Source organism: Peromyscus maniculatus, chromosome 12 (genome assembly GCF_049852395.1).
Source record: "Peromyscus maniculatus bairdii isolate BWxNUB_F1_BW_parent chromosome 12, HU_Pman_BW_mat_3.1, whole genome shotgun sequence".
NCBI lineage: Eukaryota > Metazoa > Chordata > Mammalia > Rodentia > Cricetidae > Peromyscus > Peromyscus maniculatus.
Window position 1 is genome coordinate 80,005,007 of NC_134863.1, and position 18,279 is coordinate 80,023,285.

General features: G+C 51.6%; 1 protein-coding gene across 2 annotated transcripts in view; it reads right to left on the reverse strand.

The window, feature by feature from the left end:
- The window catches only part of Urb1 (URB1 ribosome biogenesis factor), a 60,887-nt gene that overhangs the window by 19,799 nt on the left and 22,809 nt on the right, over window positions 1-18,279 (reverse strand). For both annotated transcript variants that reach the window (XM_006983539.4, XM_076549172.1), the window contains 13 exons: window positions 17,688-17,817; window positions 16,695-16,811; window positions 15,520-15,632; window positions 13,219-13,338; window positions 11,849-11,965; window positions 11,271-11,409; window positions 10,553-10,723; window positions 9,464-9,657; window positions 7,801-8,016; window positions 5,715-5,894; window positions 4,406-5,255; window positions 3,663-3,861; window positions 2,433-2,619 (listed from right to left, as the gene is read on the reverse strand). In XM_006983539.4, coding sequence (XP_006983601.1) covers window positions 2,433-2,619; window positions 3,663-3,861; window positions 4,406-5,255; window positions 5,715-5,894; window positions 7,801-8,016; window positions 9,464-9,657; window positions 10,553-10,723; window positions 11,271-11,409; window positions 11,849-11,965; window positions 13,219-13,338; window positions 15,520-15,632; window positions 16,695-16,811; window positions 17,688-17,817 — 2,733 coding nt within the window. The remainder of the gene's footprint in view (window positions 1-2,432; window positions 2,620-3,662; window positions 3,862-4,405; window positions 5,256-5,714; window positions 5,895-7,800; window positions 8,017-9,463; window positions 9,658-10,552; window positions 10,724-11,270; window positions 11,410-11,848; window positions 11,966-13,218; window positions 13,339-15,519; window positions 15,633-16,694; window positions 16,812-17,687; window positions 17,818-18,279) is intronic.

The window sequence follows — 18,279 nt, forward strand, 5'->3', positions numbered from 1 at the left end:
GCAGCCGTGAACTAACTGGAGACGACCTGCCCCTACTTCCTGAGGGCTAGGGTTACAGTCTGAGCTACCATTTCCTGTTTGTCCAGTGCTGGCGATGGAACCCAGGGTTTTGTGCATGCTGAGCAAGGGCTCTACCCACTGAGCTACAGCCCCTTGTTTTGTTATTTTAAAAAAAGTAGTACTGAAATTTTATCAGCACACCCATGCACACACACCACACATGCACAGGGGCATTTCCCGAGCGGTCCTGTTATGTTTCCATGTCTGCCTTTTCAGACAGCACTGGTGGATTTGCGATTGGCCTTTTCCTTAGGAACCAGTGGAGACTACTCACAGGACATGCTCACCCACCCCAGGAACAGTGCACAAAGGGACCGTGAGGCGCAACGCTGGCCCTGAGGCACAGCTAGCACAGGTCACTCATGTCACTGCCTCCACCAGGCCAGCCATGCACGGAGACCCCAGTGCCAAAGACGGCCAAGGAGATCCCAGGGCACTGGCCCTCGACTGAGGACTTCTCTGACGCATCACACTCTTCAATGCTGTTCTCTTTGCCCAGCACTTGCTCTTTCGGGGATTCACCAGGATAAACAGATGTACAGAGGGCTGTGGCAGTCAGTATTGAGTCTCACAGCGTCTAGAATAACCTAGGGACAAAAACCTCTGCGCTGTCTGTAAGGAAGTGTCTAACTCGTACAGTTCAGGTCTAGCTCATCGCCTGCACGCAGAGATACACCATCTCTAGGATATTCATTGACCTAACATGGGGGACGGCCTTGCCACGTTCTCTTAGTTTTGCATTGCGGTCGTCCTGGCTCTGGTGGCAGGGCACTCACTATGGACAGAGCGGGGACCTGCAGGTGCTGAGCCAGCACTCCCCACTCAGCTACCCCCCAGCTGCGCACGGCTCATTTCTGTAGTTGGTATGCTGTTAGCTCGGGATCACAAAAGCCAGTAAAGTTACATTTTCACGGTACTGGAGGAAAGGGTGACAGACATCATACACGGAATACTACTAAGCAACAAAAACACAGGTACTCGCCGGGGTGGGGGTGGGGTGGCGCACGCCTTTAATCCCACCACTCGGGAGGCAGAGGCAGGTGGATCTCTGTGAGTTGGAGGCCAGCCTGGGCTACAGAGCGAGAGCCAGGATAGGCACCAAAACTACACAGAGAAACCCTGTCTCAAAAAAACAAAACAAAACAGCTACTCATTCTCCTATCTGTAAAGTATTACTTAACTAAGAAAAGAGACAATGAAGGGTACACGCTGAAGTCACGCCCTGTTGGGTTCTTGTTACTTTAAATTCACAAACTGTGACACAACAAATTAAGCCTTGAAAGTACAGGTTATTTATACACACACACACACACACACACACATAATACATATATATCAATCACTTTGTGATTCATAATGAACTCACAAACAAAAACATCAAGCAGCTAGCGTATGGGAGCCACTCAAACCCTGATCCAGTCCCAAGCTCTACACATCTCAATGTATCTCTGAAGCTGTACAGCTTCCCCTGGGGTTTTACAATCAACAAGTGTATGGTGCATGCCTGGAAGCTATACAGACGCATGCCTTTGGGGCTGCTACTAACTTTTAGGATGCTATTTCTATATGGAAACGTAACATTTAAAAGGGGTACTTTAATAGAAGGAAATAAACGTGGACCATTTCTCAACTTTACAACCACCACAAGCTGCAGACAGACCGCTCGCTCACTGAACCCAGTGCTTAAGAAGTTGGGGATGGAAAGCCTATGGGCCATCATAAGCCAACTAACTGCCCAACCCACATTTTCAGAAGGCCCTAAAATCAGCCGTAGGGAAAAAGTCACCATGTACTGATGAGTGAAAGTGAGAATGACAGATTTCTGACTGGAAACAAAGTAATCCAGAAGATAGGAAGGCGGTACCTATAAAGTAGTTATGAAAAAACTAAACTGTCCGCTTGAATTTTAAACCTACTGAAACTTTTCCCAACTCATCCTATGCGGCCTGCCTTATCCAACACTGGGCATCACAGAAAAGACAAATTCAACACGACTATGCCTTATGCACAAAGGAGCAAAAACTCCCTAGCGGAATTAATTAGCAAATCAAATTCAACAACATAGAACAAGGCTAATACACTATGATCAAGTAGTTGATTTCAAGAATCCAAGGCTGGTTTAGCAATAACTAATAAAATTCACCCTATTAACAGACTAATCAAAACACAGACTTTCTGTAACATCTCAGTAGATGAAAAAGAATTTGATAAAATCCAACATCCATTCCTGATAAAAGATGGCTTACAAATTCAGAGCCCTCTCACCCGACTGCCCCCAGACGTCAGTCCCCTCCTTCACACCACACAGTTTGGCTTGTCTGGCTCCATGTCCCCTCAGCATGTAAGCAGGGTCTCTAAGGAGAGTCACTTACCAACAACTGGCTGAATCGGAGCAGCATTGGCTTCTCTTGCTCCTGGGGGTCTTCATCTCCTGGCTCCCTGCCACTGAAGGACACAGCCAGCCACTGCAAACAGGACCCCAGAAGGGTCTTCCTCCAGGCCCTCAGCTCTTCTGCTGACCCCGCCAAGGCCTCGGAGACAGAGTCGGCCACGATCCAACTGCAGCAGGAGACAGGGGGCAGGGTTATGCTGCTCAGGGCTGTCTGCACAGAGGCCGCGCTGCCCACTCTCGGGGCCACTCTGACTTCACACCACACTGTCAGAGAGCTCAGCTCAGCACAGCAGAGAAAGGACAGTCTCTCCAGACTCAGTGTGTGTGTGTGTGTGAGAGACAGAGACAGAGACAGGAAGAGAAAGAGAGAGAGAGAGAGAGAGAGAGAGAGAGAGAGAGAGAGAGAGAGAGAGAGAGATTGATTCACCAGGTATAGAATACTGGGTTGGCAGTTATTATCTTTTTTTTTTTTTTTAATTTTTAAATGTATTTTATTTATTGATTCTTTGGGAATTTGACATCATGCACTGCTAATTTCACTCAACTCCTGGTGCCCCCATATCCTCCCCTCACCCCTGCAGTGCCCCCCAAGAGAAAAATAAAAAAAAAAAAAAATCAAAACAAAACAAGCAAGCAAGCAAACAAAACCAAGAAGAAAACAAACAAACGAGACCCCTCTTCTCCTTCTCCGGCCTCTCCAGCTCCTCCTCCCCGTCCTGGCGGCACTGGGGGCTGTGGTGTGTCACACAGTCCACCCTTCTGGCCTATCAGTTTACTAGCAAATGCTCACTGCAGTGGTCCCGGTCTTCTTCCTCCAGACCCGTTCTTAACCAGGGTCTCCCTGCCTCTGATCGAGTGCACACAGGGCCTCGTGCTCTCTTTGGAAGGCTGTTCTATCGCAGTCAGTGGCACTCCGACCCTCGACCCTCTGGAGACCAGAGACCACACCCCCTTACCTAAGTGAGACACTCAAAACCACGGCTGGCGGAAGCCGCTCTAGTAGAGCGCTGCTCTCGGGGCATCAGCCCCAGCCATCCAGCCATCCGCATGCAGGGATGCACTTCTCTAGCCACAATGGTGCCCCAGCCAGACTGCTGTCCCGTCTACGGGCACAACAGGAAGACACACTTTTCCTGAACTGCTTTATACACACCACAGAGAAAAGTGACACTAAGAGGGAAAAACCACCCCATGGCCTTGGCCGTCATACCTCCTGTGACTACTCGGAGTCCGAAGCAAGCTGGGTAAATGGTCCATGAGAACATGCAGATCTTTGGTTCTTGCAAACGGCACGAGCTGAGCCAGGGACTCCAGATGGCGCTCATGTGTGGAGAGACCGTCAATCTGGAAAACCCTGTCTCGCACTCGTCTCCACAGGGCCCTCAGGACAGGAGTGACAGCGGAGCGCACTGGGTAGACATAAAGCAGAGGTTACTGTGCATGATGCAGGGCCCCTTTGGACATGTGGCTGCCTGCGGGGAACCTCCCTTTAGGAAGCACGTCACTGACACAGTACAGAGCAACAGGGATCACCTTCTGTTTACTATAAATGAGTAAGCTGGCGGTGACTGGTGCCAGACCTGAGGCTCAGCAGGGGGAGAATTGGATTCACACGGCTCGGACTCAGTATGAACCTTTCCTAAGGAGAGGACAGTGTGATGGGACAAAGGATGGCTTAGCCCTCGGTTACTTCTGCTCAGTCACAAACAGCCAGAACACCCCGATTACTGCCCACCCTAGCCTGCCTCTCTAATTAGGAAAGGCTAGGCCCTGGGGCTACACCTCAGTTCCTAAGGTCAAGAGACAAGAGAGGCTGTTGAGAATCTCAGCTTTCTCGGCCTCCTGAGACTACAGTAAGGAGGAACGAAACTGTCCCAGCCCAGAACACAAGTGACGGTAAGAGGGCGGCCATTCCACCTTGCAGGCAGAAGCTCCTCCCTGCGTTCTCCATACCTCCTGCGGGCCGCAGGGAGCATCCTTGTGTCCTGTGCTGGAGATACACACGGATAAGGGGGAGGAAGGCATCCAGGTGCTCCTGCAGCAGCCCCGCACCAGGCTGCCCACACCACAGCTCAAACTTCAGCAGGTGGGTGCTGCTGTGCCGCAGGAGCAGGCTAGCAATGCCCAGGGCTGCCTCTGTCCGTCGGACCAAGCAGTACTCAAGCAGGTCGGCTGGGACCGCAGGGGCCAGCACAGGGTCTCTCTGCAGAGTCTGCAGGAATACGGTGTCCAGCTCTTGCTCGGCCAGAGTGGGGAGCAGGGTCCCCAGGCCTCGAACATACTCGGCCCACCAGAGGAGCTCACTGCTCTGCAGCTGCTCCCGGGGGCTGCTGGCCAGCAGCTGGACCAGTGTCTTTCCAAGCCTGCTCAGCTGTCTCTCCTCTCCTGGGGACTGCGTGCCTTGCGGGGCCAGCAGGTGGGCCTTTGGCAAGCCCAGCAGGGCCAGGGTGACCTCTCGGATCTGGACACTTTCCATGTACGGATGCAGCTCCCGCAGCGCCTCCAGCTGAAGCAGGGTCTTGGGTGCTGTGGCAGAGTTCACAGTCCTGGTGCGCAGCTCTCTCAACACACTTTGGGTGATGGCTTCTGAGTACTTGGCCAGGAGGTCCAACCGGCCCCGTTTGTGGAGAATGGGGGAACTCGCCACCAGCAGCTGAAGGACCCCAGCACTGAAGTGGGCCGCGAGGAGCTTCACCAGGATGGGGCTGAGCGTGTGCGGAGGCAGAGCTTTCTGCTCCAGGGCTAGAAACCAACTCTCCAGCGTGGGGTGTTTAAGGACGGCCACCAGCAGCTCCTCTCCTGTCTGGAAAACAAGGTCAGGGGCACACTTTAACATGTGTGACACAGGCCGTGGGCCACAGCTACCTGAGAACACTCTGTGTTTGCAAACCTGCTCTACCTTAGTGCCACGTTTTGATGCCGCTCCCGGGCAAGGCTGCAGCATCCTGCCACACACATGCGCTACAGAAGGCCTGTCAGCACAGGACACAGCTACCTGACCCTCACCTGACCCCTCCAGAGGTTCGGGGACAGGTACAAATAAGAGCTCTAGGCTGGCATGACTGGAAAGGAGTGATTGGAAAGACAGAACCCAGGCTAAGCCCAGGCTAAGCTGTTATCCTTGGGCAGGGGCCCAGCATCTCAGCCATAGTGTTTTCTACAGTTCTCTGTTCTCCTCTAGTAAACACATTTTTAAACTCAGAAATGGACAGTCAGTATCCACAACCTGTGGGAAAAGGGGAAAAGGTTCTGGTGGTGGTACCTTGTTAGTGGCCAACTCAAGTGAAGCCACAGACTCCATGTCCAAAAAGAGATCAGACTCGGCACGGGCGGCCTCTGCCTTCTGTTGGTTCTGGGCATCCAGCTGCTCAGAGTGGACAACCAGGTGTTTAAGGAGATCCAGGAGGAGCTGCAAGTGGGTTGGGCCCACACTTTTGCCCAGCTGTAAGAGACACATGACCCTCAGACAAAGAAGAGCTGACCAGCCAGCAGAGTATTGACTGCCAGGTCCTGTGCAATCAGCAGGAAACTGGAAGGGCAGGCCAACAAGGCAAGACTCATACACAGAGTTTCCAGGGTCCTCTCACATGGGAGACTGTCTTCCTCCAGGACTGTGAGGCAATCTCCCCTCACCATTCTTCCCCAGGTTAGCCAAGCTGTACACAAGGAAGCACTTGTATATATACTCGCTATTTAGGGGAGCATGGGATAAAGGGAACGTGTCTTCCTAAACCTCAGTGAAATACAAATGTTAACTTTGGCTAAAATAAAGGGAAAGATGGCTCAGCAGGTACGGGTACTTGTCATCTAGTGTGACAACCTGAGTCAATCCCCAGGAGCCCCCTACACTGAAAGGAGAAGACTCAATTCTTAGAGCTGTCTTCTGCTTCCACATGCATGCTCCTGCACATGCTCATAAACAAGCACATGCACATAAACAAACACATGCTCATAAACAAGCACATGCTCATAAACAAACACATGCACATAAACAAACACATGCTCATAAACAAACACATGCTAATAAACAAACACATGCTCATAAATAAATAAGTTAATGAGTGAATAAGTGTAGTAAGTGTGGGTTTTTGTTTTTATTTTTTTAAATAAGGGGAACAGGTCAACAACAAAACCTGTAGTGGGTAGCCATTCCAGCTTTGGTCTGGAAATTCCAACCCCCACTGAGGCTTCGGTAACTGTCACGCCTACAAGGCAGGGCCAAGGGAGGGCCCTGAAGACCCAAGTTCAGGATGTGCCGCACTCTCTGTTTTCTTCCTGCTTGGACCGTGGATGCTAGAGGTGGATGGAGCAGAGTTCTCCAGAGAACACCACCGGACTGCGCTGCGTCTTTCCCAGAACCCACAACCTACCTATCCCTCCATTTGTAAGTTACGCCACTAAATAAATCTCCCTTTTAACTACCTGGAGTGGCCTTAATAATTTCCCCAATATCTTGAATGCCTCATTCACAGTGGTTTTTCGCTGGTCTCGGGCCTAAGCTAGGGAATTGAGACCAGACTAGCTGCTCCCTTTTTCGGGAATGGAACCGTGTAGGCGTTCCCTGGTTATATGGAACTTTGCAGGTGGGTTTAGGTACTCGCCAGCCAGGGAGGAGGCCGAGGGTGGGAGCCACCCAGGCCTTTGGAATTTGCCCCACGTGAGTGCCAGATATTGGGGAAATTATTAAGGCCACTCTAGGTAGTCAAAAGGGAGATTTATTTAATGGCGCAACTTACAAATGAAGGGATAGGTAGGTTGCGGGTTCCGGCGGTGTTCTCTGGAGAACTCTCCTCGGTCCACCTCTAGTGCCCAGGGTCCGGGAACCAAGAGAGCGGCTCATCCAGATCTTGGGTCTTCAGGGCCCTCCCTTGGCCCAGCCTTGTAGGTGTGACAGTTACCAAAGCCTCAGTGGGGGTTGGAACTTCCAGACCAAAGCTGGAATGGCTGCCCACTACAAAAACCCAAACTAAAGAGCTATACAGCCCTCCAGCAGCAAGTTCAACAGCGAGCTACTGGACTCGCAAACCATGAAGGCGCAGGCCTGGCTCTGTGCTACTGTCCAGGCTACCACAGGAGGGACCTTGTCCTGCGTACGCACACTGGCCCAGACAGACAAGCACCGCTGCCTCTGCCCAGCTGCCCAGAGAGGGGCAGCACAGGAGCGGCAGCTGGACCTGCCTCGTGGTGTATCAGGATTTCTGTCCCTACGTGACCACTGGGGTGCAGACTCAGAGAAGAGCACTCCCTGCAGGTGGAGGGCTGGGAGGAGGAGGAGGAGGAGGAGGAGGAGGAGGAGGAGGAAGAGGAGGAGGAGGAGGAGGAGGAGGAGGAGGCGGAGAGGTACTGACCCGGCTGAAGTTCTCCACGGTGCTCCTGAGGTAGAGCAGCACCTGCTTGGCTGAGCGCAGCACCTGCTGCAGAGCTAGACCGGGAACAGCAGCCAGCAGCTGTGTCTGAATGTTCTTGTCCCCAAGTGTGCGGCTCTCATACGCTGTTTGCAGCAAGGTGGAGAAGCAAGATGAGGTGGAGACATGGGGTACAGAGCTGCTGGGCACCTGCAGTGGCTGAGGGATCAAAAAGGACAGAATGGAAAAGAAATTAGCTCAGAAGCAAAGGCTCACACACCGGCGACAACTGGGTAACATGTAACGAAGGGCATCTCACACTAAACATTTGGTGCAGTGTGGCGCTGCACTCAAGGAAACCCCATCCCAACACAACAGCCTGAGGTCAACCTAGAACGTCCTGCCCACAGTGCAGAGCACCTAGCGTTCGGTATGAACAGACCTTTTAGTGAGGAGCCGACTGCCACAAAAAGGGGATTTGATCACTGCTGCTACCAGGATGAATCACTGCAAACTAGGAAAGCACCACCCAAAGCAAAGCCCTGTGCAAGCTACCGGCCTGCCTGAGTACCTTGTCCGAAGGACAATGGGTAGAAGGAGAGAAGGATCCAGAACAGTCCTGCTCCAAACAGAAACTACTCACTTACCACCACCAAGCTGCTGTCTACACCCACCCATGGGACTTTAGGACACTTGACTTTCTTCAGCTAATGAGCTCAAGGCCACTGTGTACAGATGCTCAGTGGTTCTCAAAGCATGATCTGAGGACCAGCGTAGCTGCACCATTACTTGGGACAGTGTGACAAAGGCTGATTCTCAAGATCCTACCCCATAGCTGCTAGCTGGGTCACATTATGGTCAGGGCCTGGCAGTCAGGCTTAACTAAACACCACAAAGGGTGACTCCCAGCTGTGATCACTCCGCAGAGGATGGACACCAGCACCAGCACACAGGAGGAGCGGGACTGAACTCTACCGCCTGCTGACTGTGCAGAGGGAGATGGCAGTGGCTGTCTGGACATCAGCTCTGGAACCAGACTCGTCAAATCGTGCCCCAGCACTAATTGCTGGTGAAGTTCTCTGCACCTCAGGTTCCCATGTGTATACGAACGGTGATCAGCGTCTTCACCTACCTCTCAGAGGCGGTGAGTCAAATGGTTTACAATAGACACGGCACACCATTAACATGGCTACCATCACAAGACAAAGGCCCTACACTATCTGCATTCTTAAGCACAGCTGAAATGGAGTGAATCCACACAAATCCACAGCAAGGTTGACTTGGTGCCCCAGACTGTTTAGACACAGCACCACAGCAAGAATCCTGCTCATCCCCCCATTTACTCTCCCAGTTTTGGCGTGGAGCTCATGGGGGTATTGAGGGGAGGGTCTGCTAGCCGAGCACACTAATGTCTGTAGAAGACAGCCGAGACACACCCTCCACTTTACTTAGTAAGGGAAACGAGGAAGAGGCCACTTCTTGTCCTAGGCTGAAACAGTGATGAACCAACCACGGTCATCAGGGAGCCGCTCCGCTCACGTCAGCTGAGCAGAGGAAATGGGAAGGCTAAGCTCACTGTAAACTACACAGCACCTGGACCACGCAGCTGCACATCTAGCTACAGCATCAGGAAGAAACACTTGGAGGAGCAGCGAGTGCAGCTCACCAAGACCTCTTGGGCGTGCTCAGGAATCCAGAGGCTGTAGTATCTGTGAAACTGAGCAAGCTGCTGACGGCAGAGCAGGCTGGCAGGCTCACACTTGTCGTAAGCCTGGAGCAGAAGACACAGGGCTAGGGGGTCCCTCTGGGTATGGAGAAGGTCTGTCAGCACTGCGATCAGATATGCCAGGACGCTCTCCCCTGCGGAGGAATCGGTGGGTAGGGTGAGGAAGGAGGAGTTTGGCTGCCTCTACGACATACTGACACAAGCGCTTTCCACAGACACATCAGACTCAGGGAAACTGAACGCCAGCTCCACGAAGGGTCAAATGCCCACATGGGAAGGTGCAGGCTCCTGTGGTGTCCTGGGTTCCAGTTCAATACATAGAGGGCACATGGTCTGACATCAGGTCCTCAGGCACATGTACAGCTAGACCAAAGCTACCTGGGACCAGGACTTGCTGGTGGCTCTCCTGTCCCTTTCTCTGCCTGGACACACAGGTCTCTCCAATGGATAAGGTGGAACACATGCCACCCGAGTCCCTCTCCAGGCGTAGCACTTGCTGCTTGACCAGAGACTCTGGGATGACCAGGAGCACCTTCCCCAGTGACCCTAGCTACATGCCATTAGATGGCGTAGCCATGAGAATAGCCTATATCCCTGGGCCACATCATCGAAGACAGCCACCAGAAGAGCCACCTGACCTGGATTGGCCTATGACAAGGTCAGGAAACTTCTATCCTCAAACCCTTGCCATGGGGGCTTCACATGTTATGGTAAAGTCTGGGTACTCCAGACTACACTTGGGAAACCTAATAGATGCCAAGGTTCCTCCTTACTCTGACAGCAGGACTGAGTAGCACGGAGAAAACCTCAAAGTGACAGCTGGTTCCATGGAGCCAGTGAACACATTCTTCTGGACTCACCCTCAAGGACTGCTCTGCCAGCAGCCTAGTCGCCTGCACATCCATCCTGTGCTCTGGGCTCCAGGCCGAGGCGCCATCACTCTGGGGAATCCGACTGCTGACTCTTCATACTTTCGGCCCCTGGTACCCAACCCCAACCTCCGCAGCCACCCTGACTATGCACAGGTACCTGCTTTACTTTCTGTCCCAAGGAGCAGCTTATTCCTGGCTTCCAGAGCTGCAGGAACCAGAGCGCTGAAGGGGAAGGTGAGCAGAATCATGTCTTCATTTAACAAGAAGCCGATCTCCTCATCCAGGCCCTCGCTGCCTTCCACCAGGACATCCACCATGTCCAGCACATCTGAGACAGAAGGGAGAGGCTAGCTTAGGAAGGAGCCACCACAGGACACCCTGTCAAAAGCCCAGGGCAGGAAGAGCAAGAGAATATTACAAAAAGAGAGACACAAAAAGTCTCCAACTTCTCTCAGGGGAAAATGTTTCCCAGAGGTTGACAGACGCAGACACTGCCTGCAGTTGGTGGGAAGTAAGTGTGAGCGCCAAAGTGACTTGGCCTCTCTGCCCCAGCTCTCTCGACTGTATATTCAAGAAGGACAGCAACACCTTCCTCACCTTAGAGCTGTTAGGAGGGCTCTGTGAGATCTGTGAAGAGCTTCACAGTGCCAGCGCACAGTAGACAACAGACAAACACAAACTCCCAGCAGGTAAGGTCTCCATACACAGCGCAGTGGGAAGCAGCTTCCCCTCCAGAGGTGCTGAGGGGCCGTCCTTCACACAAGGAAATGGGCCGTCCGCACTCTGCCCAAAGCCTCAGCACACTTCCTTCTGTCTAACTTGCCACTATAGCCTGAGACTCAGAGCACAGGCAGGAGTCTGGGCACAGCACCTACCGTCGATGTGGGAGATGGGAATGCTGACATCATCGGCGTCTTGCTTCCCCACAGAGGCCTGCAGGGTACTGGCTTCCTGAACAAACTCAGCAGCTTTGTCCGTGTATGAGTAAGGACTCACCACCAGGGTCAGTAAGATCTGAGCATAAAAGAGGCAGGTGAAGACAGTCAAATGCGACAAATAAATAGAAAAAAGTCCCCAATGCCCTTGGTCAAAATTAAAGGAAGGAAGAAAATGCTAAGTGTCCTTATTAAGAATAATAATATAATTTTAGTAAAAAGATTTTTAAAGCTTTTGTTATACAATTTTAAAAAGATCTCTTCTATTCTAATACTTTGTAACTTGGCTTTCTAGATAACCGTATTCCTTCATGAAAAACAAACTTCGCAAATGCGATCAAGAAGCATGCAGTAGCGTACTGCTACTTCAGATGCTAACACTGAGTGGGCTTCAGTGTCAGCAGGGTTAGGAAGGGAGGCGCGGCAGGAGTCTTCTGGCAGGGCTGCATCAAGAAGGGCTCAGTGTGGCTGAGTCAGCTGCCCCAGAGCACACTCCGTCCGTGGAGCTCTGCACTCACACGCTCCAGGAACTGAATGATGGTTTCCTTGTGCTCTTCTGCGGTGCTGTCCAGGTGCTCCAGCCACAGCTCCAACTCTCTCCACGTGTGTTCGAACACACCCGTGTCCCGAAGAATCTGTTGGCACAGAGGCGTGCAAACGTCAGAACCAAGCCTGTGTCTGTGCAGCGGCAAGTTTCACGCCCATGTGCGGACTCCAGAGGCTGCACGCTCCAGCCGCAGGTGTGCTCCACAAGCTGCTCTCCTAGGATGGAACCCCGCTGCTGAGGTCACTCCGCGCCCTGCTGGGGACAACATGGCTCCTTTTCACTGCGGTGTACTCCCTTTCCTGAACGTGTAATAAGAAGGAGAATGAACCAGGTGGTTCTTGGGGAACTGTTTTTATCTGGATTGTCACAAAGACCAGATAAGCATGTGTCATGACCCCTCACGTGACTCAACCCTTAGCCTAAGGGAACTCCAAGTCTAGGATACCATTCCTACCAGGGGAGAGCTTAGTGAGGCAGGATCTCAACTTGCCAATAGGATACCCCTAAAGGTCCTCTGACGTAGGAGACTCGGGGGCTACGTGCTCTTGTGGCACAGGGCCCTGCCACAGTGTGCACCAAACACCCTGACTGTCAATCCCACCTCTGCAGCTACTAGTCATGACATCTGGCTGGGGTGGAGCTCTCAGCTAAACGGTCGGTGAGCGAATGGCCACACAGGCAGAGACTCAAACAGGACGGCCTTCAAGCAGCTCAGACAAGAAGCTGAAAATGCAGCAACATCATCAGCCTTTCAAGGAAAACTGCAAAGTAACACCGTGGCACTCCAAAAGCACCGGCTGCCACTGTTAGTGTTTCTGAGTCGGTGTGGAGATCCGGCCTCAGACCCCGAGGTAACTAAGGTGAGTACTATGATCCTGCTGGTCAAGTGACCCTGGGAGTGTGAGTGCCACTGTAGGAGAGAGAAGAGAACCAAGTCCTCCCTCCCACCCACTGACTCTGCAGACACCTGAGTGTAGGCGATGGACAAGTCACAAAGTTGGAAGGTCTGGAGAAAGTCCAGTGTGGGAATGAAGAACAAGGCGGAGCTCGGAAACAGTTTCCCATGGGAACAGACTCTGTGAGAGTCCATACTGTGCGAGCTGTGACTGACTACTTCACAGTTCCCTTTCTGACACACACACACACACACACACACACACACACACACACACACACACACACACACGGTCACACAGCAAATACATGGAAACATTACAAAAATGTCAAATAGACAAATAAGAACCCACACAAATCTGCTGTTCTCCCACCACAGTCTACATCACCCCATCAGGAAGACCACGAACACCCTTGTCAGATGAGAAACTGCTGCGAGACACTGACCTTCATGATCAGAAGTTTAGTGGACGCCTTGAGCTGTAAATGGTTACTGCTCACAAACATCTTCATCAACAGGTAAAAAACCGAGCGCTCTCCTCCAATGATTTCTGCATCGTGGCCTTCCTAGAGTTAGGACATCACCTCAAGCTGTTAAGATGTACAATTAACAAGGGCACTACTTGCTGAGAAACATGTGACTGCATGCCCAGGACATGGCCAGGCCTTTCACTTCATCTCATTATAGCTCCCATTCAGTGAAGAGTACCCGGATCTCACACATGGAAAACCACAAGTTAGACCACTCATCAAAACCTCCGACAGCCGTGGTAATGAGCCAGCAGCAACAACACGGAAGCATTTCTGTGGGCTGCAGCCCTCGGGTCTCTATGGAAATGGCTCACTGAATCCTCCCTTCAATGCAGGAAGTGGCATAGCTGTGACCTGACTGACTCCTAACTGTGTCCTGGACACCAGGCTCTGGTGTAGACGCCGTGTGCAGGTGGGAAGCGAAGAGGCACCTCAACCAAAGCGGGCGGCTGTGTTCCGTCAGGACACTGTGTAGACACAGCCCACACTCAGTGGATGACAACAGAGCCTTCTGAAAAGGCTTCCAGATGTTGAACACATGCCTGGGCCTCGGTGACAAAGTGCTGGAGGTGACTGGTCCAGTACGCATGCCACACAGAAGATGCGCTTTAGAAACCTGGGTGGGTGGGGCACGGAGGTCAGTCAGTGTCCTGATGCTGCCACTTCTTGCACACTAAGAGGCCTCTTCCGGGGAATTCTCCTGGACAAGGACTGTGTGCTGAGTGTGTCTTAGTGTGACCGTTCTTGTGACACTCACGATCTGAAATCACTCACAATGTCATGCCACAGAGCACCAAAGAAGAGCTACACAGCACTGTGTCACTTGCCGACCCTCTACCTGGTACCTGCTTTCTGCCTCCATCCCATCTGCCCTTCCTTAAAGACTCCTCTGAACACACTGGGCAGCACAACTTCACAGTGGGTTGTCTCAAAGGGCTCACTTCTTGACATATGACAATAAGACAGTGTGGTGATTCGTTAGTGTCCTGCTAATCTGGGGAGGACATGTCCACCCTTCCACTTGGAGTATAGGACAAAGCTTCTCTTCTTCCATCCTTTCTTTCTTCCAGGATAACAGGTGTCCTGGTCTCTGCCTGTCTTTCTAGTAAGGATCTGTGCACACACACACACGTGAATGAACAGTTTTGTGTAAGCACACGTGCACACGCTCATGCTTGTGTTCCCTTTTTAAACATAAATGACATCACTGTATTTTCCTTTTTTTGTCTTAATGATCTATCTGCATTGACTCCCATATTCTACATGTAAATTCCTGTGTTCCTTGGACTTGCTGCCCGTTCCTCCACAGCGTATTATGATTTGGATTGCTTCGGCTAAGGTGAGGGAGGCCCAGTGTGAGGAGAAGTGCCTCAGGGGCTTGACCGGCACACACACGGCTTTGGGCTCCAGCCCTAGCACCAGGGTGGAAAGACAGTGTTTCTAACTCTCTGCGTGTGTCATCAAGATCTGCTGGTCTAACAACATCTAACACGTCACTTCAGGATGGAAACCACTGGAGGCTGAGAGGCGGGCTCAGGGCAGCACTGCCTGGGCCACCACATGGAGCTGGAGCACTGCACAAGTCTCCTGAGCACTGTGACCCAGCACCTTGTCTGACGGGGTTTGGGTGGAGTGGCCAAAGCACCCTTGTGCAGCCTGCCATGTGTAAGACCTTACGCAAGTATGAGCTGTCCTCAACTCAGAAAGAGAGCATCATGCAAACACACACAGACCCCAGTGCTGCAGCAGTCTTAGACTTTTCTGGAAATGCTGTGTGTGTAAATGCCAACAAGCATTCCCATGCTACTGGTTCCAATTAAAAATTGTACATAAGAACCAAGCCATTGTATGAGCTGAGCTACTCAGAAGCACACTTAAGCTTGTAGGTCAGGCCCTCGGCACACAGCAGGAACAGATCTGGGGTTCCAGGGCATTGGTGAGCATCCAGGGCCTGCTGACCTTCCCTCCATGCATAAGTAGTCTGACCCTAGAAGATGTTACTGAAGATGTGCAAACACAGTGCCCAGCGTCTGCCTGCACGTCTGCCAGCCTCCGCTCTCTGCTGGCGTGCCGCTATTCCCTTCTTGACCACTGAGCTAGCTCTCAGGGTCACAACAAAGGAAAAGTGATGTGCTTTACTTCCAGTGTGTTAGCTGACGAGAACTGTGAAAGGATGGAGAGGAGAGCCAGCCCAGGACTGGAAATTCCACCTCCTACCTGTGCCTTTAGCCACAAAAACTTGTTAGCAGGCAGTTCCAGGGCCACCTTTAGCATGTGGTGCTGCAAGATGGGAGGGACCTCCTCAGGAGGGCCCTGTTCAGAGATGATGCCTGCAGAGAGAGATCAGGAAAACACAAGGTTACCCAGAGCTAACACCCTGACCCAGAGAAGAAAAAGAAGGAGATAATCCATTTTGTGTTCCATGCTCCCTCGCCCAGGCTGTGAGAAACACACCTCACCTGGCATCCCTTACCCAATGCCTAGCCAAATTCTTCAACAAAAGTCCAAATTCTCTACGCCCACAACAGCCCTTGTCTGTCCCTCAGCCGACTCCCACCTGTCCTATAACTGCAGTCCCCATACTACATCACACCACAGTGCCTCCAAGTGTGGTTACTAACTCATTAATGTTACAGCCCTCCATGACTCTATGCAGGGCATGGGCCCTATTATCCAGGCCGTAAGTATTTGTGGAGAGAGACTATGACCACTGAGCCTGGTCTCTAGATTCCTCTCTTGCTTGGGAAGGATACAGCTGCTAAGTCCTACATGGCCACATTTCTTTAAGTTTTATATTCTCATGGAAAAGACAACTTTTCACCCTTGATGATTAAAATGCTAATTACAAGTCTCAAAAATATATTTCAATAACATAAATTCCAAGAATGGCATTTTTGCAAGTCATCTTCTGCAGGCCCAATTATAAAGTCAATCTTATTAGGCAAATTTGACCATCAAGGATCCATGTCCAGGCAAGCATGATGACCCTCTCCCAGGAGGTGGTTGAACCTCACTGGGGTAAACCATGAAGTAACTATACCCAATGTGCCTCTGCACAAACAGGACGCATGGCCCTCCACAGGGCTCCCCTTTCTGCTGCCCATGCACCCTGCCTGGGCGTACGAATCTTGGGGACGGCCCTGCGCAGCTCACTCAGCGTGGTTTTCCCTTCTCTACTCTCCTAAGGGTTCTCTTCATGTGGACTTACGGGGCCCAGCTATCCAAAGAAATGGGGGTACAAATAAGTAACGGTGACGGATCCCATCTGCTGGTAACCAGCCCACCACCCCTCCTGACCCGCAGCTCCTAGACTCTGCTGCAGTTTACTGGAGTGTCCTTTATCGCCACCGGCAGAAACCGAGGCAGCTTGCCTGCAGTCCCTTGAGACTCACCTTTCAGGAGTTTGCTGAAGTCAAAGTTGTACTGCATGACCATGTGGGGAACAACCTGTTGGTAGAGGCATATGACCTGGAGCAGAACAGCTTTCAGAAGAATGGTTTCTGCATCGTCTGCACCAAAGGGAGACAGTGTGCATTAGGACAAATCCTTGTTCTGGATCAGGTGAGCATTCATGCCACCAGCCCTAGCCAACTGCATGCTGAACACTCAGGCAACGGAAAATGGAGTTTTTTTTATCTGAATCTGTCAAATGTTAATGGACTAGACATCATTAATGTAATTTTGGCTGTATATATTGTATATGCTTATTGGATAGTTTTTCTTGTATTAGTTATAAGCTTTTTTAATTTTAGACAAAAAGAGAGGAGATGTGGTGGTATTGTGTTCACCAAAATATTGTGTACCTTAATAAACTTATTAAGCATTCATGCCACCAGCCCTAGCCAAGTGCATGCTGAACACTCAGGCAACGGAAAATGTGGTAACTAGATCTAAGGGCCAGTGGTAACAGGGCTGGGACTGTTCCACGGACATGGTCTTCAGGCCACTTCACTGCTGCAGCCTGCTCAGGCCAAGGTTACCAGTCTCTGGGCTCTCCTGTCCTCATCTGAGCAAGAGAGACACAGCAAGCACTGCCCTGGGGTGCTGCTGTAAGAACTGACCAAGATGTAAATATGGAAAACCACACCTACCAACACCAAATTTTAACACCAGAGTGGCCTCATTGCTCACCTCCATCTGCACAGCACCAGCAGTCAAGTTTCAGAGAGACATGGTGCTGCCATAAGGACTGAATGTAATTCTAACAGATACTAAAATTCAATCTATAGTTCCATCTAATGCCTCTCCCTAAACAAGAAAGGATACAAGATCTCTTCACAGCCAGAGGGGACCCGATCCAGAACTCCTTGAGGATTCTCTCAGAGGAGCACCAGGCTGCCTGTCACCTCTGTCCCAGGCCAGAGCAGAAGCAGCTAAGCCCTCACCGCGCTGGACAGGCTCCGAGGCAGCAGGAGTCTTGCTAGCGCTCTTCTTCCCTTTCCCATGGTCCTGCTTAATCTCTTGCTTTTTCAGTGACTGCCAGACCCAAATGACTGTGTTCAGATCTGGCAAGTTCTAAGTGAGAAAGAGAAGCGAAGAATAAAAACCAGTCACTTGAAACACGGAAAGAAATCACTGAACTGAACACACTACAGGGAAACAAGGCTATGTCCACAGCGGGAGGGGAGAACAGGCCTGCTCTCAGCTCCTGCAGATATCCTAGAACTGAGCATGCACGTGGGAGTGCAAGGCTATGTCCACAGCAGGAGGGAAAGAACAGGCCTGCTCTCAGCTCGTTCCTGCAGGTATCCTAGAACTGAGCATGCACGTGGGAGTGCAAGGCTATGTCCACAGCAGGAGGGGGAGAACAGGCCTGCTCTCAGCTCCTGCAGGTATCCTAGAACTGAGCATGCACGTGGGAGTGCAAGGCTATGTCCACAGCAGGAGGGGGAAGAACAGGCCTGCTCTCAGCTCGCTCCTGCAGATATCCTAGAACTGCACTTGCTCTTACACCCAGACCAGACAGTGGAGCAGGAA